This window comes from Ovis canadensis, chromosome 19 (genome assembly GCF_042477335.2).
Source record: "Ovis canadensis isolate MfBH-ARS-UI-01 breed Bighorn chromosome 19, ARS-UI_OviCan_v2, whole genome shotgun sequence".
Lineage (NCBI taxonomy): Eukaryota > Metazoa > Chordata > Mammalia > Artiodactyla > Bovidae > Ovis > Ovis canadensis.
In genome coordinates, this window is record NC_091263.1 from 16,056,244 (window position 1) to 16,084,196 (window position 27,953).

The 27,953-nt window shown below is 39.8% G+C and overlaps 1 protein-coding gene across 2 annotated transcripts in view; it reads right to left on the bottom strand.

Moving 5' to 3' along the window:
• Positions 1-27,953, bottom strand: part of NEK10 (NIMA related kinase 10) — a 278,135-nt gene that overhangs the window by 20,138 nt on the left and 230,044 nt on the right. For both annotated transcript variants that reach the window (XM_069561142.1, XM_069561143.1), the window contains exon 32: positions 19,886-19,996. In XM_069561142.1, the coding sequence (XP_069417243.1) occupies positions 19,886-19,996 (111 nt within the window). The remainder of the gene's footprint in view (positions 1-19,885; positions 19,997-27,953) is intronic.

Consider the following 27,953-nt stretch of genomic DNA (forward strand, 5'->3'; position numbering starts at 1 on the left):
CGTTTGCTTTTTACTTCTTTTCTTTTCACAGCTATTTGTAAGGCCTCCCCAGATAGCCATTTTGCCTTTTTGCATTTCTGTTTTCTTGGGAATGGTCTTGATCCCTTTCTCCTGTACAATGTCACAAATCTCATTTCATAGTTCATCAGGCACTCTATCAGATCTAGTCCCTTAAATCTATTTCTCACTTCCACTGTATAATCAGAAGGGATTTGATTTAGGTCATACTTGAATGAACTAGTGGTTTTCCCTACTTTCTTCAATTTAAGTCTGAATTTGTCAATAAAGAGTTCATGATCTGAGCCACAGTCAGCTCCTGGTCTTGTTTTTGTTGACTGTATAGAGCTTCTCCATCTTTGGCTGCAAAGAATATAATTAATCTGATTTCGATGTTGACCACCTGGTGATGTTCATGTGTAGAGTCTTCTCTTGTGTTGTTGGAAGAGGGTGTTTGCTATGACCAGTCTTTGCCCTGCTTCATTCCATATCCCAAGGCCAAATTTGCCTGTTACTCCAGGTGTTTCTTGACATCCTACTTTTGCATTCCAGTCCCCTATAATGAAAAGGATATCTTTTTTGGATGTTAGTTTTAAAAGGTCTTGTAGTTCTTCATAGAACTGTTCCACTTCAGCTTCTTCAGCATTACTGATTGCGACATAGATTTGGATTATTGTGATATTGAATGGTTTGCCTTAAAAACGAATAGAGATCATTCTGTCGTTTTTGACATTGCATCCAAGTACTGCATGTTGGACTCTTTTGTTGATCATGATGGCTACTCCATTTCTTCTAAGGGATTCTTGCCTGCAGTAGTAGATATAATAGTCATCTGAGTTAAATTCACCCATTCCAGTCCATTTTAGTTCGCTGATTCCTAGAATGTCAACGTTCACTCTTGCCATCTCCTGTTTGACCACTTACAATTTGCCTTGATTCATGGACCTGACATTCCAGGTTCCTATGCAATATTGCTCTTTACAGTATCTGACCTTGCTTCTATCACCAGTCACATCCACAGCTGGGTATTGTTTTTGTTTTGGCTTCATCCCTTCATTCTTTCTGGAGTTATTTCTCCACTAATCTCCAGTAGCGTGTTGGGCACCTACTGACCTGGGGAGTTCCTCTTTCAGTATCCTATCATTTTGCCTTTTCATACTGTTCATGAGGTTCTCAAGGCAAGAATACTGAAGTAGTTTGCCATTCCCTTCTCCAGTGGACCACATTCTGTCAGACTTCTGGAGAAGGAAATGGCAAAACACTTCAGTATTCTTGCCTTTAGAACCCCATACTTAGGAATATATCTACCTAAAGAAACTAAAGACTTATACATAGAAAACTATAAAACACTGTGAAAGAAATCAAAGAGGACACTAACAGAAGGAGAAATATACCGTCCTCATAGATTGGATGAATCAATTTAGTGAAAATGAGTATACTACCGAAAGCAATCTATAGATTCAATGCAATCCCTATCAAGCTACCAATGCTATTTTTCGCTGATCTAGAACAAATAATTTCACAACTTGTATGGAAATACATAAAACCTCGAATAGCCAAAGCAATCTTGAGAAAGAAGAATGGAACCGGAGGAATCAACCTCCCTGACTTTGGGCTCTACTACAAAGCCACAGTCATCAAGACAGTATGGTACTGACACAAAAACAGAAATATAGATCAATGGAACAAAATAGAAAGCCCAGAGATAAATCCATGCACCTATGGACACCTTACCTTTGACAAAGGAGGCAAGAATATACAATGGAGAAAGGACAATGTCTTTAACAAGTGGTGCTGGGAAAACTGGTCAACCACTTGTAAAAGAATGAAACTAGAACACTTTCTAACAGCATACACAAAAATAAACTCAAAATGGATTAAAGATCTAAACGTAAGACCAGAAACTATAAAACTCCTAGAGGAGAACATAGGCAAAACACTCTCCGACATAAATCACAGCACAATCCTCTATGACCCACCTCCCAGAAGATTAGATATAAAAGCAAAAATAAATAAATGGGACCTAATTAAAATTAAAAGCTCCTGCACAATAAAGGAAACTATAAGCAAAGTGAAAAGACAGCCTTCAGAATGGGAGAAAATAACAGCAAATAAAGCAACTGACAAAGAATTAATCTCAAAAGTATGCAAGCAACTCCTGCAGCTCAATTCCAGAGAAATAAATGACCCAATCAAAAAATGGGTCAAAGACCTAAACAGACATTTCTCCAAAGAAGATATACAGATGGCTAACAAACACATAAAAAGATGCTCAACATCACTCATTATCAGAGAAATGCAAATCAAAACCACAATAGGGAACCATTTCACACCAGTCAGAATGGCTGCGATCCAAAAGTCTACAAGCAATAAATGCTGGAGAGGGTGTGGAGAAAGGGGAACTCTCTTACACTGTTGGTGGGAATGCAAACTAGTAAAGCCACTATGGAGAACAGTGTAGAGATTCCTTAAAAAACTGGAAATAGAACTGCCTTATGACCCAGCAATCCTACCGCTGGGCATACACACTCAGGAAATCAGAATTGAAAGAGACACGTGTACCCCAATGTTCATTGCAGCACTGTTTATAATAGCCAGAACATGGAAGCAACCTAGATGTCCATCAGCAGATGAATGGATAAGAAAGCTGTGGTACATATACACAATGGAGCATTACTCTGCCATTAAAAAGAATACATTTGAATCAGTTCTAATGAGGTGGATGAAACTGGGGCCTTTTATACAGAGTGAAGTAAGCCAGAAAGAAAAACACCAATACAGTATACTAATGTATATATATGGAATTTAGAAAGATGGTAATGATAACCCTGTATGTGAGACAGCAAAAGAGACACAGATGTATAGAACAGTCTTTTGGACTCTGTGAGAGAGGGAGAGGGTGGGGTGATTTGGGAGAATGGCTTTGAAACATGTATATTATCATGTGTGAAATGAATCACCAGTCCAGGTTTGATGCATGATACAGGATGCTCTGGCTGGTCCACTGGATGACCCAGAGGGATGATATAAGGAGGGAGGTGGGGGGTGGGGAGGGGTTCAGAATTGGGAACATGTGTGCACCCCTGGCAGATTCAAGTTGACGTATGGCAAAACCAATACAATATTGTAAAGTAATTAGCCTCCAATTAAAATAAATTAATTTATAATAAAAAAGAATTAGATGTCACATGCAAAAAAAATAAATAAAAATAAATAATTTTTTTTAAAAAACAACTTTTTTTGTCTGTGCAGCACAGTATGCAAAATTTTAGTTTCCCAACCAGGAATCAAACCCATGCCTCTTTCATTGAAAGCACTGAGCCTTAACCACTGGACAGCCAGGGAAATCCTTAGGGAGTAATGGTTTTTTAAATCAACTATTATGTGCCACACACAGATCCAAACCTTGAAAACAAACAATATTGCCTAAATATTGTATTCTTGGAGCTTACTGACTCATTAGGGAGAATTATGACTATGAAATATATATTTACAAATGTGTATTTGTAAAATTGCAAATGTGCATTGAAGGCCAGGCCTCTGGTTCTAAGAGGGAACAGATTTAATTTAGGGAAGGCTTACCTGAAAAAATGGCACTTGTGCTGAGAGCTGAAATGAAGAGTAGGAGTGAATCAAAGATGGAGTAGGAAGAACATTTCAGGCAGAAGAAAGAGTGTGTACAGACTTGGGAGGAAGCAGCATGGTAGCTTGGCACTGTGGCCGGTGTACAGACATCAAAGGGCAAGTGCGGTGTGAGATGAGGGTGGAGGGAGAGGCAAGGCTTGGGCCAGACATGACTATGAACACCATTCGTAAGGATTTTGGCATTTTATACTAAAAGCCCCTTGGACAATTTCTGGTCAGATTTCTATTTTGAAAAGATCACCCTGGATGCAATATATATAATAGGTTGAGTAGAGCTGGTAACTCAGGGTGAACACAGGCAGGTCAGGGGGAGGCTCCTGCAAACAATGGAGTCCTGGGTTGGACCAGAGTTAGACAGTGAAGCAGGAAACTGGAAACAGGTGTTTAGAAACATTGGCAAGTCTGGCAAAATGGACTGGAGAACAAGTTGATCAGCAAGGAAGTGTGACTCTAGTGCAAGAGATATAAAGCTTGGATAAAGTGGAAACCAAGAGGAGGAGGAAGACCAAACATTCCTACTTAATCACAACACCACCACCACCTGTGGCCACTGGTTCAGTACTTACTACATTCTAGACATAGTCAATATTCTATCTGGTTCCTACAACTACCCTGTAACTTATGCATTATCCTCATTTCACGGATGAGGAATTTGAGAAGTAATTTGCTCAAAGAACATAGGTAATAACTGGCAGAACCAGGGCTAGAACCCAGGTGGTATCACCAAAGGCCAAGCAAAACCACCTACACTATGAAGATTCCCCAGGAGTTAATGACTTAGGAAATGCAAGAGATCAGGTGGAACAGTTGAGAGTGACCCAAGGTTTAGAGATGGAGCAGAAGGAAAACAGATGCTTCCAGTAATATTTGATGTGGACAAAAGAAAGAAGAAGATGGTGAGATCAATTCTGGACACACTAAATGGCAAAGTGGATGCTCACCCAGTAGGTAGAAATATGGGTGATACAACAAAACCTTCAAACTAATGGCCTCTTGGGCTGGCTGAGGCTGTGAAGTGGCTCACACCAGCAATGGGTGGGGGAGCCTCTCTAAACTCATGAACATTTAGCTGGCAGGTGTATCTCCCAGCTTTGGTATGCTTCTATTTGGAAGAATGCATGAGAAACCTCCTCTGAACTGACAAAACTGGATGTCCATCTCACATCCAATCAAGGTGGCAGAATAGGAAGTGGATCTCATTTCCTCCTACAGATACATCAAAAATATATGTACGTGTGGCACAACTCTCAAAAAATACCTATTGAACATTGACAGAAGGTCTCAGAGAGCCAAAATTGTAAGAAAGATCACCACATGACCAACTAAGATGAATGAAATAATTAAGGAAGTGGCACAAGATCTGCACATCTGGGACAGAGCTGTGAAAGAGGAAAGGTTCCCTCACCCTGGAAAACCCCTTTACCAGTAGGTAAAGGTTCCCTCACCAGGCGAAACCCCTTTACCTGGAGCCTGACTTCAATAGATTAGTACCTATGGATCTGCACTGGTGGCTTTGTGAATTCAGTGTCTGAGAGACACCAGGGCCAAATGTCTGCATTCCCACAGTTGAGGTGGGGATGAGGGCAGTGCCAACAATATTGTTCTTTATGAGCCCACACAACAGGTGACAGTTGACACCACCAACCACACACCTGGATAGACAGCTCCTGCTGAAGAATACTCAGTAATTCCTCTCCAAGTATGAGGGCTCCAATCTCATCTACCTCATACTGCAGCTCAGATACGAATCTGGGGCTTTTGCTCCAAAAACTAAGGGGTAGACCCTGTCCCTGACAGGGCATTGACAATGAGAGAGCAAAGAAGAGGCCCTGCTTACTATCCAGTGCAGGCTATAGTCATCACAACGCCAGGCTCACTGCCTACCAAAAGGGTAATGGCCAGCACATACTGAGGAAAGAGGTGGCAGGCACCCATACTAAAGACAGCCTTTGCACCAAAAATATTAAACCCATGCAGGCTACACAGGAACTCTCCCACATAAAAATAGCCCTCTAAGAACACCTCTAAGACACCATTTCTCATAAACTCATAGAGTCAGAGGAATACAAGTTACTGAAGAAGCATAGGAACCACTCCCAAGTAAATGACCAAGAGAATTCACCTGGAAGAACAAACAATGAAACAGACCTCTTCATTCTAATAGACTGAGTTCAAAAAGGAGGTAATAAAAATACTGAAGGTATGAATAAAACCTATCAGTAGAAATGCAGGTTACTATAAAAAGAAACTATAAACTATGAACAGAAACCAAGAAAAAATAGGGAATAGTTTGCTGAGAACGCTGAACTAAAGGTAATAAATGGAAAATTGAATAATACAGAACAAGTATGTGATCTGGAAGATAGAATAATGGAAATCACCCAATCAGAATATCAGAAAGAAAGATGACAAAAATGAAAGCAACATACAAGACGTTTGGAATAATATAAAGTGTGTCAATCTATGCATAATAGGTATTTCAGAAGAAGAAGAAAGAGAAACAGGGAGAGACAATATATTTGAAGGATTATGGCTGAAAACTTACCAACCTAAAGAAGGAATCAGATATCTAGGTACAGGAAGCATAGAGAGTCCCAGACAGGTGAACCCAAACAGATCTATAATTAAAATAGCAAAAGTTAAGGAGAGGATTTTAAAGATACCAAGACAAAAACAGAGTTAACTACAAGTAAACCCCCATAAGACTCTCAGCTGATTTCTCCATGGAGATGTTACAGGCTAGGAGTGGCAAGATATATTCAAAGTCCTGAAAGGGAAAAATCTGCAACCTAGGATATTCTACCTAGCAAGATTATAATTTAGAATAGACGTAGGGATAAAGAATTTCTCAGACAAGAAAAAGCTAAAAGAATACAGCAATACTAAACTTATTCTAAAAGAAATTTTTAAAAGTCAAAAGAAGCAATAATCTATAGGAAATAGAAAAATCACAATCAGACATTTAAATAAGTCAGTATACAGACTTTAAAAAATAGAAAATAATTTGTGAAAGTGATAATATCTACAATGAACAGCAAAAGGATATACATAATGATGTAAAAGAGGATATCAAAATCATAAAATGTGGAGGAGGAGAGTAAGAAAAATGTATAATTTTTAAAAAAGAATGTATATTTTTTTAAAAAATGTATATATTTTTTTAAAAATGTATATTTTTTTTAAAAAATGTATATTTTTTAGAGGGAAGTCCATAGCCATACAAGCCTTCCTCAAAGAACAAGAAAAATCTTAAATAAACAACCTAAATCACCACCTAAAAGAATTAGAAAAAGAAGAAAAAATAAAACCTAAAGTAGCAGATGGAAGGAAATAATAATGATCAGAGAGGGAATAAATCAAATAGAAACTTGAGTAGGAAAAAAATCAGTACAACAGAGAGCTAGTTATTTGAAAGGGTAAACAAAACTACCAAACGTCAGACCAGGCTCACTAAGAAGAAAAGAAAGAGGATCCAAGTAAACAAGGTAAGAAATGAAAGTGGAGAAATAATAACTGATACCATAAAAATACAAAAAAACATAAGAGAATACTATTGTAAGGGTAACAGGCAGGAAGGCCAGGGATCTCCAAATAGAGGAAATAGCCTGCAAGTGTCAAGACATTTTTTTATCTCTCTCTTAAGTGGCAGGAGGAAGCAAACTACAAGTATTAGATTTTTCCCCCTTCTCTATACAAACTTTAAAAGAGGTTTCTTTTAAACTTCTGTATTGCCATAATGACACCTGGTTTCAACTGAACTTTTTTCAAACCTTGAGCTAACCAATACATTTTTCTTATGGAAATGTTTTTCTTAAGTTATGTTAATGAACTATGCATATACCCTAGACTCTGTCTTCAAGTTGGTTCCACCTAAGACTCAGAACTGACTTGACAAACCAGTATATGTTACTCATGCAAATGTTCTCTTCACTATGTTAATGAAACTATGTATTTGCTTGGAAACCTGCTTTTCTTCAAGATTCATGTCAATTGTTTTATGGCCCAGGACAACTCACCTTGTGCCAATGTTATCCCAAAATGCATGTTGTGGGTGAAAGGCCTGGTGCCAGTCTCTGAGTTTTGAGACATTTCCTTTCTCCAACTAGCAGCCTGCTAGTAGCTATATAACATCCAGCTAAATATTAACAAGGTAGGCACTCTTTCTGCCCCCCTACTGATGTCTATGTCAGAAGCTTTGTCTATACACTTTAATAACTGTATCACACAAAAGCTCTGAGTGATCAAGCCTCATCACTGGCCCCAGATTGAATTCTTCTCCTCCACAGGGCAAGAATCCTGGCATCTTTCATGGCTCAGCAACAACCTTTCACTATGAACAACTATATGCCAACAAACTGGACAACCAAGAAGAAATGGATAAGTTGCTTGAACATCAGTTCAGTTAAGTTCAGTCACTCAGTCATGTCCGACTCTTTGAGACGCCATGAATTGCAGCACGCCAGGCCTCCCTGTTCATCACCATCACCCAGATTTCACTCAAATTCATGTCCATCGAGTTGGTGATGCCATCTAGCCATCTCATCCTTGGTCGTCCCTTTCTCCTCCTGCCCCCAATACTTCACAACATCAGAGTCTTTTCCAATGAGTCAACTCTTCGCATCAGGTGGCCAAAGTACTGGAGTTTCAACTTTAGCATCATTCCTTCCAAAGAAATCCCAGGACTGATCTCCTTCAGAATGGACTGGTTGGATCTCCTTGCAGTCCAAGGGACTCTCAAGAGTCTTCTCCAATACTACAGTTCAAAAGCATCAATTCTTCAGTGCTCAGCCTTCTTCACAGTCCAACTCTCACATCCATACATGACCAGGAAAAACCATAGCCTTGACTAGATGGACCTTAGTCGGCAAAGTAATGTCTCTGCTTTTGAATATGCTATCTAGGTTGGTCATAACTTCTCTTCCAAGGAGTAAACGTCTTTTAATTTCATGGCAGCAGTCGCTATCTGCAGTGATTTTGGAGCCCCAAAAAATAAAGTCTGACACTGTTTCCACTGTTTCCCCATCTATTTCCCAGGAAGTGATGGGACCGGACGCCATGATCTTCGTTTTCTGAATGTTAAGCTTTAAGCCAACTTTTTCACGCTCCTCTTTCACTTTCATCAAGAGGCGTTTTAGCTCCTCTTCACTTTCTGCCAGAAGGGTGGTGTCATCTGCATATCTGAGGTTATAGGTATTTCTCCCGGCAATCTTGATTCCAGCTTGTGTTTCTTCCAATCCAGCGTTTCTCATGATGTACTCTGCATACAAGTTAAATAAGCAGGGTGACAATATACAGCCTTGATGGACTCCTTTTCCTATTTGGAACCAGTCTGTTTTTCCATGTCCAGTTCTAACTGTTGCTTACTGATCTGCATACAGATTTCTCAAGAGGCAGGTCAGGTGGTCTGGTATTCCCATCTCTTTCAGAATTTTCCACACTTTATTGTGATCCATACAGTCAAAGGCTTTGGCATAGTCAATAAAGCAGAAATAGATGTTTTTCTGGAACTCTCTTGCTTTTTCCATGATCCAGCAGATGTTGGCAATTTGATCTCTGGTTCCTCTGCCTTTTCTAAAACCAGCTTGAACATCAGGGAGTTCACATATTGCTGAAGCCTGGCTTGGAGAATTTTGAGCATTACTTTACTAGCATGTGAGATGAGTGCTATTGTGCAGTAGTTTGAGCATTCTTTGGCATTGCCTTTCTTTGGGATTGGAATGAAAACTGACCTTTTCCAGTCCTGTGGCCACTGCTGAGTTTTCCAAATTTGCTGGCATATTGAGTGCAGCACTTTCACAGCATCATCTTTCAGGATTTGAAATAGCTTCACTGGAAATCCATCACCTCCACTAGCTTTGTTCATAGTGATGCTTTCTAAGGCCCACTTGACTTCACATTCCAAGATGTCTGCCTCTAGATTAGTGATCACATCATCATGATTATCTGGGTCCTGAAGATCTTTTTTGTACAGTTCTTCCACGTATTCTTGCCACCTCTTCTTAATATCTTCTGCTTCTGTTAGGTCCATACCATTTCTGTCCTTTATCCAGCCCATCTTTGCATGTTATGGTCCCTTGGTATCTCTAATTTTCTTAAAGAGATCGCTAGTCTTTCCCATTCTGTGCTTTTCCTCTATTTCTTTGCATTGATCGCTGAAGAAAGCTTTCTTATATCTTCCTGCTATTCTTTGGAACTCTGCATTCAGATGCTTATATCTTTCCTTTTCTCCTTTGTTTTTCACCTCTCTTCTTTTCACAGCTATTTGTAAGGCCTCCCCAGACAGCCATTTTGCTTTTTTGCATTTCTTTTCCGTGGGAATAGTCTTGATCCCTGTCTCCTGTACAATGTCACGAACCTCATTCCATAGTTCATCAGGCACTCTATCTATCAGATCTAGGCCCTTAAAACTATTTCTCACTTCCACTGTATAATCAGAAGGGATATGATTTAGGTCATACCTGAATGGTCTAGTGGTTTTCCCTACTTTCTTCAATTTAAGTCTGAATTTGGTAATAAGGATTTCATGATCTGAGCCACAGTCAGCTCCTGGTCTTGTTTTTGTTGACTGTATACAGCTTCTCCATCTTTGGCTGCAGAGAATAGAATCAACCTGATTTCGGTGTTGACCATCTGGTGATGTCCATGTGTAGAGTCTTCTCTTGTGTTGTTGGAAGAGGGTGTTTGCTATGACCAGCGCATTTTCTTGGCAAAACTCTATTAGTCTTTGCCCTGCTTCATTCCTCATTCCAAGGCCCAATTTGCCTATTATTCCAGGTGTTTCTTGACTTCTTACTTTTGCATTCCAGTCCCCTATAATGAAAAGGACATCTTTTTTGGGTGTTAGTTCTAAAAGGTCTTGTAGGTCTTCATAGAACCATTCAACTTCAGCTTCTTCAGCGTTACTGGCTGGGGCATAGACTTGGATAATTGTGATTTTGAATGGTTTGCCTTGGAGATGAACAGAGATCATTCTGTCGTTTTTAAGATTGCATTCAAGTACTGCATTTTGGACTCTTTTGTTGACCATGATGGCTACTCCATTTCTTCTGAGGGATTCCTGCCCGCAGTAGTAGATATAATGGTCATCTGAGTTAAATTCACCCATTCCAGTCCATTTTAGTTCGCTGATTCCTAGAATGTCGATGTTCACCCTTGCCATCTCTTGTTTGACCACTTCCAATTTGCCTTGATTCATGGACCTGACATTCCAGGTTCCTATGCAATATTGCTCTTTACAGCATCAGATCTTGCTTCTATCACCAGTCACATGCACAACTGGGTATTGTTTTTGCTTTGGCTCCTTCCCTTTGCTCTTTCTGGAGTTACTTCTCCACTGATCTCCAGTAGCATATTGGGCACCTAATGACCTGGGAAGTTCCCTTTTTGGTATCCTATCATTTTGCCTTTTCATACTGTTCATGGGGTTCTCAAGGCAAGAATACTGAAGTGGCTTGCCATTCCCTTCTCCAGTGGACCACGTATGTCTAGGAACATACAGTCCCCCAAAACTGAATACAGAAGAAATAGATAATTTGGACAGAACAATCACTAGAAGTGAAATAGAATCTGTAAAACAAACAAACAACTTGCTGCAAACCAACGTTCAGGCTTCACTGAGGAATTCTAACAAACATACAAAGAAGAAATTATATTGAAACTTTTCAAACTTTACCAAAAGACTGAAGAGGCAGGAACACTCCAAAGTCATTCTTTGAAGCCACCATCACCCTGATACCAAGACCAAACAAAGATACTATGGACAAAGAAAATTACAGGCCAATAATTTTGATGAATACAAATACAAAAATTATCAACAAAATATTATCCAACTGAATACAATAACACACATAGAGAAGATCATATACCACAACCAAGTGGGATTCATCTCAGGATCACAAGGATGTTTCAATACATGCAGGTTAATCAATATGATACACTACACCAACAAAAGAAAAGACAAAGATGCAAAGAAAGTATTTTATAAGATTCTACACATATTCATGATATAAACTCTCACCAAAGTGGGTATAGAGAGAACATATCTCAACATAATAAAAGCTATTTGACAAATCCATAGCAAACATAATACTCAATGGTGAAAAGCTGAAAACATTCCTGCTAAAATCTGGAACAAGATAAAAATGCTCTCTATCACCACTCATCTTCAACACAGTGTTGTAAGTTCAAGGCACAGCAATCAGACAAAAGAAATAAAAGGTACCCAATTTGGAAAGGAAGAGGTAATTTCATCAATTTATGCAGATGGTAAAGATTTTGCACAAAAGACTCCACACAAAATCTACTAGAACTTATCAATGAATTCAGCAAGGTAGCAGAGTGTAAGATTAGCATATCAGTTGCACTTCTTTACACTATGATGATATATCAGAAAGAGAAAGTAAAAAAAAAAAATGCATCAGAAAAATATCTAGGCATAAACCCACAAAGGAGGTGAAAGTCTTATTCAGAGAACTATAAAACATTCATAAAGGAAGCAGAAGATGATTCAAAGAAATGGAAAAATATTTAATGCTCTTGAACTGGAAGAATTAATATTGTTAAAAATGGACCATACTACCCAAAACAATCCACAGATGTAATGTTATCCCTATCAAATTACCCATGACATGATTTGTTCTATAAAACTAGAAAAAAAAATCATAAAATTTATATGGAATCATAAATGACCCAGAATTGCCAACAATCTTGAGGAAAAAGGACAAAGCAGGAAGCATAATCTTCCAAGACTTCAGACAATACTACAAGTCTACAGTAATCAAAACAGCATGATACAGGCACAGAAACAGATATATCTATCAATGGAACAGAATACAGAGCCCAGAAATAAACCTATACACTTACAGTCAATTAATCTTTGACAAAAGAGGCAAGAATATAAAATGGGAAAAAGTTCTTCAGAAAATGTTGCTGGGAAAGTTGGAAAGCTGCATGTAAATCAATGAAGTTAGAGCACACTCTCACACCATACACAAAAATACTCAAAATTATTTAAAGACTTAAATATAAGGTGTGATATCATAAAACTCCTAGAAGAGAACATAGGCAAAACATTCTCTGACAAATCTTATCAATGTTTCCTTAGGTCAGTCTCCTATGGCAATAGAAATAAAAGCAAAGAGAAACAAATTGGACCTAATCAAATATATAAGCTTTTGCACAGCAAGGGAAATCATAAATAAAATGAAAAGATATCCTGTGGACTAGGAGAAAATAGTTGCAAACAATGCTGCTGACAAGAAAATAATTTCTAAAATATACAAATAGCTCACACAACTCAGTAAGAAAAAACATACAACTCAATCAAAAAATAACAGAAGACATAAATTGACATTTCTCCAAAGAAGACATACAGATGGCCAATAGGCACATGAAAGGATGCTCAACATTGCTACTTATCAGAGATGTGTAAGTCAAAACTACAATAAGGTAACACCTCACAAGGGTCAGAATAGCCATCATTAAAATTACACAAGCAATAATTGCTAGAGAGGGTGTGAAGAAAATAGAACACTCTTACACTGTTGGTGGGAATGTAAGTTGGTGTACACTATGAAGAACAATATAGAGGTTCCTCAAAACACAAAAACTAGAGTTTCCATATGATCCAGCAATCCTTTTCCTGGGCACATATCTGGAGAAAACCATAATTCAAAGAGATGCATGTACCCAACGTTCACAGCAGCACTATTTACAATAACTAAAACACAATCAACCTAAGTGTCCATCAACAAATGAATGGATAGAAAAGATGTGGTAACATAAATATAGAATGAAACAGTACTCAGCTATATAAAAAAATGAAATAATGCCATTTGAACCAACATGGATGAACCTAGAGATTGTCATCTAAATGAAGTCAGTCAGAAAAAGAAAGACAAATTCACATGATATCACTTATATGTGGAATACAAAATATGACACAAACAGACTCAGAGACTCAGAGAACAGACTTGTGGTTGCCAAGGGGGAGTGGGGTGAGTGATTGTGGTGCTGGAGAAGACTCTTGAGGGTCCCTTGGACAGTAAGGAGATCCAACCAGTCCATCCTAAAGGAAATTAGTCCTGAATATTCATTGGAAGGACTGATGCTGAAGCTGAGTCTCCAATACTTCAGCCACCTGATGTGAAGAACTAACTCATTTGAAAAGACCCTGATGCTGGACAAGATTGAAGGCAGGAGGAGGAGGGGATGACAAAGGATGAGATGGTTGTATGTCATCATAGACTCAATGGACATGAGTCTGAGTGAACTCCAGGAGTTGGTGATGGACAGGGGTCCTGGTGTGCTGCAATCCATGGGGTCGCAAAGAGTTGGACATGACTGAGTGACTGAGCTGAACTGAACTGTAGCAGTTTATTGGTCATTTGAGAATATAGTACTTTTTAGGCAAAAACTAAATAAAAGAAAATAAAATTTGTAAGAGAAACTACAAACGTAACCCTCATTAAATTCTTTAAATTATACCTTCTTTTCCACATCATAAGGCTTCCCTGGTGTCTCAGATGGTAAAGAGTCTGCCCACAATGTGAGAAACCCAAGTTTGATTCTTGGGTAAGAAAGATCCCCTGGAGAAGGAAATGGCAACCCCCTCCAGTCTTGTCTGGAAAATCTCATGGATGGGGGAGGCTGGCAGGCTACATTCCTTGGGGTCGCAAAGAGTTGGGCACAACTCAGTGAGTAACACTTTTCCATATCATAAAATAAGGTTATCTTTGCTGTAGAACAACTACATAAACAATTTGGAACCTAATCAACTGAGATAGTACTCTGAAGAAAATTAAGCCTAAATAAATGGTACCTATTAACAGGTACCAGAAGTGAGAAATGTTTCAATGTCTTTTATCACCCTTACTTGTCAATCATCTTATCTTTTCTTTCTTTATGTTTTTCTTGTCCTCTTTGATTGAATTTTAAGACATAAAATGTTGCCTGATTTTTCATTTTTTTCCTAACCTACAGCTCTTTTCTATTAGTATGTATTAGACTTTATAGGTCACTTTGTTAACAGAAAGATCCAGTATTTATACTCTATTTTCTTAGGCTTAAATCTGAGAGGTTGGTCAGATGCAGATTCAAGTGTTTAGCATGTACACTTCACAGGTGTGCCATGTACATCCATCAGGAGGCATGCACACTGTCTGGTTGCTCCCTTTTTTGTGATACCAGCAATCAGTAGTGATCATGTCAGATCCATTATTTCATTCAGGGACTGCAAAATGATAATTTTTTTTTTATTCCTTCAGTATTTATTAGTTGAAGTTTTTTGACAATGAGGAAATTCCCCCAACATCAATTTAGTTACCTGGAGAAAAAATTCATAAGGGAAAGGCAGAATAAATGCTTTATTCTTTTCTTTTTTAAATAATTTTTAAAATAATGAGTTGGTCACTTAGCATCTTCCAAAGGTAATTAATGAGGGATTTCATTTCACTGTTGTGATCTCTTGGATTTAAACGTTAATGCACTCAATTAATTGTGGTGACTGATGCTGACTGATGCTTTAATTATCTAATAGTCTGCGGGAGGCCTCTTTAAAGTTGGCTCCTAAGTCCTGCTGACACACCTGCAGTTGCCCTGACAGCATCCTTGCTATTTAATCTGTAAATAGAGTGAAGATACTCTAACATGATCATATCCAGTTCCTGGCCTGCAGCTGCAATGGGCTGTATTTCCAAAGCCACGGGGGCAAAGGGAGCACACTGCCGCTGGCTTTATTTCTAGATTATTTTAGTGAAATGTAGGAAATATGTTCCTTTTTTAAGAAGATAAGATCTGTCATGAATTAATACTGATTCATATTGATACTTCTAATCTGAATTAGTATTTTCTGTTTTGTTTCTGTTACTCGTTTCTCTCATGCTGAAAACCCTACTTCTCAAAGACAATTGCTTAGGTGCTTTACTCACCCTGCAATCCTAGCCATATTTGAGCAGACTGGACTGAAGACACTTCAGGTGAGTCATGATTGGAGAGCTTAATTTCTTGGAAAAGGTCTCTGCCATGTTTTGATTCCTCTGCATATCCTGCTGGGTCTCAGGCTACTCATGTCAGGTGCAATCATCCCATAATGACTCCTTTAAACTTAATTGGGATATGGAGTCCCTGGATTTTAGAATAAGCTTCAGAGGGGAGGGTAGAAAACACATTGACTTTGTGGCCTGTCACCACTGGCGTGAGCGACTCTTCTATGATTGTACAGGGGATGAAAAAGCCATTTCTGGACAAAAATTGTCACTAACTAAAGATTACACCAGAAGGGGGAAAAACATGTCACAAACTTTCCTTGTTTAGATTGAGATTGGAGGCAGGAGGGCTTTCTTTTCCAAGGATAAATATATAAATATATTATATCAATATTTATATATCAATAAAGAACAGAACCACAGTACAGGATATGTTACACAGAATATGTGTATCAATCTAGAATTTATTCTCTATTCAGCAATTATCCATTAATATCTACTAGGCTCTGTGTACGACTCTGGGGAGTCAAAGATTAGCAAACTTACTCACTACCTTTGGGTAAACAGAAAAGGCAGGCTGTTAGAATAGTAAGCTATTTAAAACACAATGATATGAGTGAAAAGGTGATTGAAGCATAGAGAAAGGGGAGATTAATTCTAGACAGGAAAAGCTAATAAAGGTGTTAATAGAGAATTAGGTTAATATTCCAGGCGTAGGATTTCTTTACCTCATGGGAGGTGAGGCCTGATGGCAGGGTACGAACACCATAAGGGTAAGAACCACCACACACATAGAATCAGATGAGGAGAGTACTACATTCTTCACAGGATAATTTAATCTGCCTCTTAACAAAGTTGAAAGCAATGAATCTATGCCCCCCTTTGGTTCCTTCATGCCCCAGAACAGGAAGAGAAGGTGGCATCCTATGACAGCACAGAGGAGGCAGACAAGGCTGGGGTGGGGGCATAACAAAAGAAAAGGAGAAAAAAAAAAAAAGACACCAAGGAAAGGATGCAAAACTGAAAACCCAAGTCACAAAGAAGCAATGATTTGCTCCAAGGACAGGCCTGCTGGGATCACAGAGCAGGGACAGGTCGCAGCACCTTCAAGCCTCATTTCATGGCAGGCATATTCCTCTCATAAAGGTAGGATCTCAAAGTAAATGCATGGACAGACCGGATTATTCTGAACATCATTTTAATAAGAACATAAAACTTGGTAAAATGTAATGTTTTATGGGGGATTTGAACTTTTATCTTTTAAAAATCTATCTACTGGGGTCTTCCCTGGTGGTGCAGTGGAATGCAGGGGACACAGGTTTGATCACTGGTCTAGGAAGATTCCACATGCCATGAAGCAGCTAAGCCCATGAGCCACAACTACTGAGTCTGCACTCTACAGCCTGCGAGCCACAGCTACTGAGCCTGTGCACCCTAGAGCTGGTGCTCTGCAACAAGAGAGGCTGACCCAGAGGAGACAAAATGAATCAGTTTATTGGTATTCATGATGTAATATGTGAATATCACACAATAAATATCTAAAGTCTCCTCCACCTCTATTTTGATCTCCCCTATTTTTGTTTCTCAGCCTTATTTGCCAAGACAATCCAAAAGATCTCTCTGCTTGATGAAGTAGGGTTTATAGTTTGATTACCTGCAGGTATGCATTTTTCTCCCCATCCCCTGTTTGTGTATGTGCAGATACCAATGATGTAAGGCAGAGAAGCAAAAACATACTTCTTTTTATTTCTTATCAGATAGCCCATATGACTGTCAGGGTAACTGACACCACCTTGGGCCCATGTGGCTCCTCCTGTCCTCCCCCCTGACCTCACTCAGGACTGTACTAGCCAGGAAGTCACACCTCTGTTGTCAGGGCCTTAGTAGTTAAGAGAAGTTTTTAAATAATCATCATGACCAGGTGGCCTCCATGCTCTGCTAGTCCCCAAAGACAATGATAAAGATGTTGGCTGAGGTATTCCTTGTGCCCATGTGACCAGTTATCAATTCATAAACTTGACTTAGGAAGACACATCCTATTTCTGAGCACCAACTGCCACACCCTAAGTTAACTATAAAACCCTCCCAGTGGCTCCTCGAAGGTGTGGGGAGCAGCTGCAAATGCTTCTGGGTCATTGTCCACCTGATCTCCATCCCACCTTGTAAGTTTGCTCTTGTTCAATCACTAAGTCATGTTGGACTCTTTTGTAACCCCATGGACTGTAGCCTCTGTCCATGGGACTTCCCATGCAAGAAACTGAAGTGGGTTGCCATTTCCCTCTCCAGGGGATCTTTCTGACCCAGACATCAAACCCATGTCTCCTGTATTGGCAGGCAGATTCTCTACCACTGAATCACCAGGGAATTTCACCCTGTAAGTTAGCCTGGAACAAATTTGATTATACAGAGTTTCCTGCCTTGTTTATCGGTCTCAAGATGCCTTCTCAGTTCAGTGGGCACTTTTGGCTTCCTCCATACTCCAACACTGCCAAGATTATGAGTTGATTTATGCTACAGATTGGATACAGTAAAATTTTCAAATAAACCTTAAATAAAAAGTTCATTGGCTGCATGCCTGAGCCAAAATTTAAGTATATTCTGTTGTTGTTCAGTCACTAAGTTGTGTCTGACTCTTTGTGACCCCATGAACTGCAGCATGCCAGGCTTCCCTGTCCTTCACTATCTCCGTAAGTCTGCTCAAATTCATGTCCATTGAGTCAGTGATGCCATCCAACCATATCATCCTCTGTTGCCCCCTTCTCCTCTTGCCCTCAATCTTTCCCAGAATCAGTTTTTCCCAATGAGTTGGCTTTTGTATCAAGTGGCCAACGTATTAGAACTTCAGCTTCAGCACCAGTATATGCTGAAACTTTTTAAAAACACACAAAATTGGAACAGAAGCAAGCATCTTTACACCAGTGGGCCCAAGCTGTTTGGCCTGTGTCTTTCTGGGACAGAAGAACAGAACCTGTGACCATCTCCAAGGCCTGTATCAAAATGGCTACAAACAAGGTCAAAAGGATATCCTTTTGCCAAGTTGTGTTAATCAGAAATAAACAGTTTTCTTTCCATCTGGGGTTGATTTAACCTCTTTGTGATTTAGTTTTCTTATGTAAGAATAGGAATATTTACCAGCACCCAAAGTCTAGGAGACTCTCTAATGTCAAAGAAGAAAAGAACTTTAAGAAATGGCTCGTTCCAGCTTCTTACATGATAAAAATTATGCCCTCAGATGCTTAAGTGACTTGTTCAGGGTTGCAAACTTCAATTTATGGGCTTGGTGAAGAATATTCCAATAAAGATTGGAATAGAATTCTCTAAAAAGACATATATATTTGTTTACATTAAAGATATTTAATAACATTTCTTCTTAGGAAACATACTGTAACACTAAAAGAGCTTTCTATTAGTCTTCTGAGGTTGATGGCTTCAGAAATAAGGGTGAGAAAATTAGAGGCAAAGACACATCCTTGATTTAACATCTTAAGTATGCTATGGTCTCAGTGCTTGTGTTCTCTCAAATTTGTACACTGAAACTAACCCAGGAGGGACCTTTGGGAAGTAATTCAGTTCAGTTCAGTTGCTCAGTCGTGTCCGACTCTTTGCGACCCCATGAATCTCAGCATGCCAGGCCTCCCTGTCCATCACCAACTCCCGGAGTTCACTCAGACTCACGTCCATAGAGGCAGTGATGCCATCCAGCCATCTCATCCTCTGTCATCCCCTTCTCCTCCTGCCCCCAATCCCTCCCATCATCAGAGTCTTTTCCAATGAGTCAACTCTTCGCATGAGGTGGCCAAAGTACTGGAGTTTCAGCTTCAGCATCATTCCCTCCAAAGAAATCCCAGGGCTGAAGTAATTAGGCCATAAAAATAAAGCCCTTATATAACTGTTCTTATTAAAAGTACCCTTATAAAAGAGGCCTCGAAGAGCTCTCTTGCCTCCCTCTGCCATGTAAGGATATAGCGAGAAGTTGACAGTCTGAAACCTGGAAGATATTACTAGACTCAACTATTCTGGCACCCTGATCTTGGACTTCTAGCTTCCAGAACTGTGAGCAATAAATTCCTGCTGCTTATAAACTCACAGTTTTTGGTATTTTTACTATAGCTGCCCAAATGGGCTAAGAGAAACATTGATAACATGCTTCAGGAAAGGGCAGAGTTTAATAGAGAATTCAAGCATGGGAAGATAAAATTTAATTCATATGATGTGTTTTTGTTAGTAAAAGAAGAATTTCTATATGTAGAATACTGTACCTTTTTAATTTCAGATTTCAAATTACAAGGGTTACTCTGCTGGCTGAAGAGGGATTTCTTGAATCTCTCTATAATCCTTCTTTTCAAGTTGTGGTGCAAAGCTGGAGGAAGCTGCATAAAATGAGAAAATCATTATAAGCACATCATTAACAATGCATAGCTGACTCTCAAGAAGCATTTGTGATGGTAACAATATTCATTCAATAGGACTAAAGAAGAATTTAAAATTTTACTCCAAATAGCATGATTTGATATTACAATTTTTCAGTCTATAATTCAGAAAAAAATATTTTACTGTGTTTTCTGTCAAAAGGTTACTTCTAATTATATTACTGTTCTTTCATTTTATTGATGTTATTTTTCACAGAACTAAACTACATATTAGTTGCACATATAAACTGAATTTTGTAAATAACAGACTTACAAGGAAAGATTCATTTTATGAAAGAAGAAAGAAAGAAATGAATATGTATACATTAGGGCTCAGTCAGGATGAATTAGATTTAATAAGTAAGTAGTAGGAAGCCACTATTTGTGGTAGAGAAGGGAAAGTATCATGAGAAGCACTTTTTAGATTTAATAATTCCCTACTGTTACCCACCAGAAGTTTCCACTTCCCTAAATCAAACACCATAAGGCAGTGTTGATGCACGACCTTTCAGTTGCTGCCCAGTGTGATTCTATCTGTCAAAGGGAAGGGCAGCAGTCTTTCCTGACATGCCTTATTATCCGCTAGAGCACCAGTGGGTCCTTGAAAAGTGACTCACCCTAGTTCTGGCAACTAAATTGATATGCCTCTAGTTAACTTAGAATTGCTTTTACTACTCCTGATGGCTTGAATTGACTTTCATAAAACCTTTTTCTTGCATAAGTCAATATTCAGTCAACTTAAGATTCATATATGGAGCATCACAAGGGACAGTACCCTATCTCTAAAGTTTTCATGAAGAATTAAAATTTTTGCACAGAATGATAACTCATGCATAGTTTAACTGCAGATGACATAAGTACAAGTAAATATACATATATATTCTAATACTAAGAATGAAATGACTAATACCTATAATTTGTGCCAGGCACTATTGTTACTCTTTTGTGGGCATTAGCCCTCTTTTTTCTTGACAATAAACTTATAAATCAGGAACTATTCTATAGGTGAGTAAGTCAGACTTTATATAACACCCAAGATACTTTCTGAGTCTCCCAGCTCTACTTTTGCTTGAGAACAAACACCACCATCACTAGCATTACACTAGTATAACACTTCACAAACATTTCACATACTGTATTTCCCTTATCTCACAGTCCCATAGGCTACCTGAATGATGAAACTGAGTCTAGAAGAGAGAATGACTCCCTCAACATCACAAGTCTAAAAGTGTGGTGTTTGTTTGTTTTCATCATATCAAAGTAACAGAAGAAAAAAAAAAAATTTTGTATTTTATATAGTAGGTTTTCTCAGACATAATATATGGATTCTTTCTGAGGAACTATATCCTCTAGTGTCTCCAAAAATACATTGGCAGGCTGTCAGTAGTGAGAGGGTAACAGGCAGGAAGGCCAAGGGTCTCCAAATGGAGGAAATAGGCTGCAAGCATCACATATTTTTCTCTTAAAATTCTGTGTTGCCATGACAATACCTGGTTCCACCTGAACTTAATTTTTTTTCTAACCTTGAGCTAACCAATGCGTTTTTTTTATGGAAATGCTTTTCTTAAGCTATGTTAATGTATTATGTATTTGCTTTGGAATTTGCCTTTCTTTAAAATGGTTCCACCTAAGACTAAATTTTTTATTTTATTAAACCTTGGGCTGATAATAACTCAACAAACCAGTATTCATATCAATTGTTTTATGGCTGGAGGATGACATATCTTGTGCTTTCCTAACTCAAAAATGAATATTGTGGGAGAGGGGCCTAGTGAAACTCCATCAGCCTTGAGGTGTCTCTCTTATCTGATTAATAACTTTCTAACAGACAGAAAACATCTGGCTAAAGAAGGGGGCACTCTTTCTGCCCCCTTCTGATGTCTATGTCAGAAGCTTTCTCTATCTCTTTTATACTTTAATAAAACTTTATTACAGAAAAGCTCTTAAGCGATCAAGCTTCATCACTAGCCCTGAACTGAACTCCTGTCTTCTGGAGGCCAAGAATCCTGGCGTCTTTCACAGCTCAACAACCTTTCTCTTGGGGCCTTGTCTGGGATCTTCAGGACAAGGTAAGAACACTCAGAGCTCTAGCCTCTCTGCTTTCTCAGTATACACATCTTCTGCTTTACTTTACTATGGTATGCTTGTGTGTTACTATGGTAGCCCTTGTGAACCAAGGGCTGTGTTCTAATCTGTGATTCTGAGGTGACCTCATACAGCTTATGGCAGAGACCCTTTTAGGGGATTATACCAACCTGCTAATGTCAAGAGGCACCCAATGTCTCCTTTGGGGAGTGGCCAGAGATGGACGAAGCATGTGGACTGAACTCCCCTTTCTCAGTCAAGCTTTCTGGTCTCTTTGACCATTTCATAACTTCTTGGGAATTAGAACTACTAACCTAATCTGTCAGATCATAGACTTTCAAGGAACTTGTGATCTATATCTTTACTGTGCATTGTTATTTAGGTCCCAAACTTAGACTGTTAGTCAGGAAGCGACTAGCCTCGCTAGGAGTCAAAAGCTAGATGGAGCTCTAGCTCCAAGAGTATCTCTCAGGTTAAAGGTTACTCAGATAGGAAGTACAGCAGGCTTCTTCCTTTGGTAACACTAGCTCTTAGTGGACCAGAGGAGGCTCTCAGTGGCTTTTGTCCCAACTCCATAGATATTCTCTCTGTGGAATCTGTGGAATACTGGTATGGTGATGCTCAAAAGGAGCCTATTGGTTTTATGTTTGCACTGGTCTTACTGTGGTCAGGAATATACTCAAGGTTGTGTACAGGCATTCAGGAGACTAATGTTTACCCCAGTGGTCTTAGCTTGGGAGGCATTCTGGAAGGTTACACTGATAGCACCCCAGGTGGCATCAAAGGCAAGCAAGGATTTAATGGCGAGGAGCTGGACGTTAGTCTGGGATGCCATCAGGTCTAGCCGTGGTGTATCTCCACCCTGCCTCAGTAGTAGAGCTGAGAGGGATGAGTAAGGTGCCTGCATCAGTAAGGGACAGACTAAGTCTGACCAGGGAAAGAAAACTTCAGTGTAAAGTGTGTCTATACCCCCATCTAGAGCAGGGTGGGATGCCTCTGGTAGAAAGATGGTGCTGGTCACTTTTTCCCCCTCTTACAGATGGCTGCTAACAATTCCAGCCTCACTCCTTTGAGCTGTATCCTGAAAAACTGGGATAGATTTGATCCCAGAGCTTAAAGAAGACATGCCTGATCTTCCTAGGTACTGATACTGCCTGGCCACTGTATCCACTGGATGATGGCAAATGGTGGCTGGTTGGAGGGTCTCTTTGTTAGAAAACAAGGGAAGTGGGTAGAAGTAGCATACGTGTTGCCCTTTTTCTCTCTGCAAGCATGCCAGACTTAAGTCCTAAGGGTATAGATTTGGGCATGAAAACTTCAACTCCCTCCTGTCCTCCTACTTTGCCCCCATACCTGGGGCTCCAAACGGAGCAAACTGAAAGTCAGGAAACCCCCCTAGGAAAGGTTGCCTTGGTCTCAGTAAAAACCCAAACTGAGATTCAAACTGCCCAAGTACAGGTCCAAACAACCCCTGTCTCAGTACAACCTCAGACTATTCTGGTTTCAATAGAAACTCAGACAGTCAAAGTAAGAAAAGCTCAGACAGCCAAAACTAAGGATGAGATGTAGGACAGGAGACAAAGAGATAAAGAAAAGCAGGTTTCTCCAACCTATCCCTAGGATCATATGCACAGAACAACCAGAGCAGCTGAGGAACAATCACACAAGCTGTTGCCTCTTCATGAAGCACCCACCAGGAGAAATAATCAATCTATGAGAGTTAATAAGCTCTTTTCTTGTCAAGAAGTACAAAGAATCAAAGAAGATCTGGGAGACTATTTAAATGACCCAGAAAAATATATTAGAGCCTTCAAGGGTATTACTCTGTTTTATGACCTTACTCGGAGAGATGTGATGTATATCCTGGGACAAATACTAACTCCTGACTCAAAAACTTGAGTTTGGGGGAAAGCTGTTGTCTATGGAGATGAATGACTTGGTAATGAATCAGTAGCGAAGAGGGAGGATGAGATAGCCATTCTCCCCACTGGGAATTAAGTGGTCCCAATTATAGAACAAGACTGGGACTATAACACGGCTAAAGGAAGATGGGCTCAGAGTCATTTTGTCAGATGTATTCTTGAAGGACTTGAGTAAGCACATGCTAAGGCTTTAAACTATGCCAAATAGGCAAACATAATACAGGAAGAGAAAGAAGCTCCTGGTAAATTCCCAGATAGACTGAAGGAAGCCCTTTGTGGATTCTCTGAGATTGATCCCAAAAGTGAAGAGGGAAGAGTGATTTTAAAAGACAGAGTTCTCACTCAATCAGCTCCAGATATCTGCTGTAAGCTATTAAAACAGGCGTATGGACCAAATCAGTCTTCAGATAATCTGTTGCAACTGGCTCAGACAGTCTATTACGGCAGGGAATATGAGGAAAAGAAAGAAAGGTAGAGAAAGGCAAAGAAACAGGCAGAAGCCCTTGTAATGGCTGTCAGAAACTATCTTAAAACAGCCTGAGAAAAATGCCCAGAGGGACCCAGGTGAAAAGGGATGGGCTTGCTATTACTGTGGAAAGGAGGGCACCTCAAGCGGGATTGCCCTAAGGCATCTGAGCCTCCCCGGGATCACACTGGAGGAGAGACTGCCCACAGAGGTGTACGTTTCAGGGGTTGGACTCTCAAGACCATCAGGACTGAAGGTGCCTGGGGGTGCCCACACAAGTTCCCATCCTAATTACACCTGAGGAACCCTGGGTATTAATAACTGTAGGGGGCCAATCTGTTTATTTCCTTTTGGACACTGGGGTAACCTACTCTGTGCTTACTGAAGCCCCTGGCCCACTTTCTTCCCAACCCACTTCTGTAATGGGACTGTCTGGACCAGCCAAAAGATATTATTTCAGTCGTCCCCTAAGCTGCAACTGGGACTCTGTGCTATTTTCACATGAGTCTCTGAGTCTCCCTCACCCCTTTCAGGGAGGGATTATACTGAGCAAGGTCCATGCCTCTGTTTTCATGAATATGGAGCCCTCCTTTTCTCTCCCTTTAATTGAACAAAATGTAAATCCTAGAGTTTGGATTGATGGAAAATCCATGGGTCAAGCACAAAATGCTATTCCTGTAGTTGTCAAGCTCAAAGACCCGCATTTATTTCCACATAAAAAGCGGTATCCACTGAAATCTGAGGTTAAGGAAGGGTTAAAACCCATCATTGAGAATTTAAAGGAGCAGGGGCTACTAATCCCCTGTAACAGTCTGTGCAACACTCCTATTTTGAGTATAAAGAAGTCAAAAGGTAAATGGAGACTAATTGATGATTTATGAATAATAAATGAGGCTGTAGTTCCTTAATACCTTGTGGTGCCTAATCCTTCTACTCTATTGTTTGAAATTCCTGAATAAAACAAATATTTCTGAGTAATTGATTTAAAAGATGCCTTCTATTCTGTGCCTTTGGTGGAGGAAAGTCAATTTCTATTTGCCTTTGAAGACCCTACGCAGCCAGCTTCTCAGTTAACCTGGACAGTTGTGCCCTGGCAACTTCATGACAGCCCCACCTATTTGAGCAAAATTTGCCACGGGATCTACAAAATTTTAATAGCTCCAAGGCAGGGGTGCTATAGTATATAGATGATATTCTGCTCTGTGCTTAGACAGAGGAAGTTTGCTCACAAGCCTCAGAAGGTTTCTTAAACTTTCTGGCAGGCTGCGGTTATAAGGCATCAAGGGAAAAGGCTCAGCTTTGTCAACAACCTGTTAGATAGCTGGAGCTAATCATGTCAGAAGGGACTAGGGCCATAGGCCCCGAGAGAACTAAACCTATACTAAATCATCCTCTACCTATGACTTTAAGGCAACTGAGAGGATTTTTAGGAATCACATTCTACTGCCATATTTTGATTCCAGGTTATGGGGACTTGCCAGGCCTTTATATAAACTTATATCTGAGACTCAGCAGACCCAAACTGACAAGCTGGTTTGGTCCCCAAAGACTCAAAAGGCTTTTAAGACTCTTTAAACTGCTCTCCTGCAAGCTCCCACTTTGAGCTTGCCCACAGGGTTAGAATTTAATTTGTCACTGAAAGAAAAGTTATGGCCTTGGGAGTTTTGACACAACCCTGAGAGCCTCACCAACAATCTGTAGCTTATCTGAGAAGAGAATTAGATGTAATCTCTCGCGGGTAGCCACACCTTCTAAGAGTAATTGTGGCAATGGCTTTATTAACACCTGAAGCCCTCAAAATAATTAATGGATGAAATCTTACTGTACTCATGACGTGAGTTGAATCTTAAACTCTAAGATTAATACTTGGATGATAGACAGTAGGATTCTTAAATATCAGTCATTGTTGTCATCAATAACTAAGCTTAAAGTTTGCCGGAAATTTAAATCCTACCACTTAACTTCCTGAGAAGAGAAATGAAACACCTCATCAAGATTGTTCCCAATTTCTAACTTTAAACTATGCATCTCAGGAAGATCTGATGGATACCCCAGTAGACAACCCTGATATGGAAATATTTTCAGATGGCAGTTCTTTTGTTCAGGATGGGAAGCATGAAGCAGGTTATGCAGTAGTGATGGCTGAACAGGTTTAGAAGCAAAATCTCTCCCCCAGGGAACCAGTGCTCAGCTAGCAGAGCTTGTGGCTCTGACCCGAGCTCTGCTGCTGCTGCTGCTGCTGCTGCTGCTGCTGCTGCTGCTGCTAAGTCGCTTCAATCGTGTCCGACTCTGTGCGACCCCAGAGACGGCAGCCCACTAGGCTCCCCTGGGATTCTCCAGGCAAGAATACTGGAGTAGGTTGCCATTTCCTTCTCCAATGCATGAAAGTGAAAAGTGAAGGTGAAGTTGCTTAGTAGTGCCGAACTCTTAGCGACCCCATGGACTGCAGCCTACCAGGCTCCTCGGTCCATGGGACTCTCCAGGCAGGAGCGCTGGAGTGGGTTGCCATTGCTCTAGAGTTAAGCAAAAGGTGGCAAGTAAATATCTACACTGATTCCAAGTATGATTATTTGACTTTACATGCTCGTGCTGCAATATGGAAAGAAAGCCTAAAACAGCAACAGGAAAACCTATTAAGTATTTCAAAGAGATTGAGAAGCTTTTAACTGCTATATATCATCCTAAAGAAGTAGCTGTTACACACTCCAAAGGGCATAGCAGGGACGGGAGTAAAGTAGCCTAAGGTATAATCAGCTGGCTGTCAAGCCAGAAAAGCAGCATTTTACAAAACCCCTTCACTGCAGATGCCTTTGATCTGGACAGGTTCTGTGGAACAGGAAAAAAAAAACCACAATACACTGAGGAGGAGTTAGAAAGATAGAAGAAAAGAGGAACAAAGATTACTGATAAAGGGTGGTTACAGTCTGAGGATGAATGATTAATAATTCCTGAAAATGCTCATTGGAAAATTCTTAAGAATTTACACCACTGTTTTCATTTAGGTGTTGAGAGTACTTACCAGATGGCTTCTCGTTTGTTTGAAGGTAAAAATGTAATGAAGACTTTAAAGGACATTATCAAAATATGTGAGATTTGTCAGAAAAATAACCCAGAGACTGAAAAGCTAGCAAAATCTGGGTTACAACGAAATGGAAAATATCCTCGTGGAGAGGACTGGGAAATTGATTTTACTCATATGCCAAAAGCTAATGGATATTCTTGCTTACAAGTTTGGGTGGCTACTTTTACTGGATGGATTGAGGCTTTTCCCTGCTGTAGTGAACAGGCTAAGGAGGTTATAAGAATTTTAATCCATGAAATTATTCTCAGGTTTGGGCTGCCACAGAGCCTTCAGAGTGACAATGGCCCTGCCTTTAAAGCTGCTGTAACTCAGGGGGTGTCTAAAGCTCTAGGAATAGAATATCACTGACACTGTTCCTGGAGA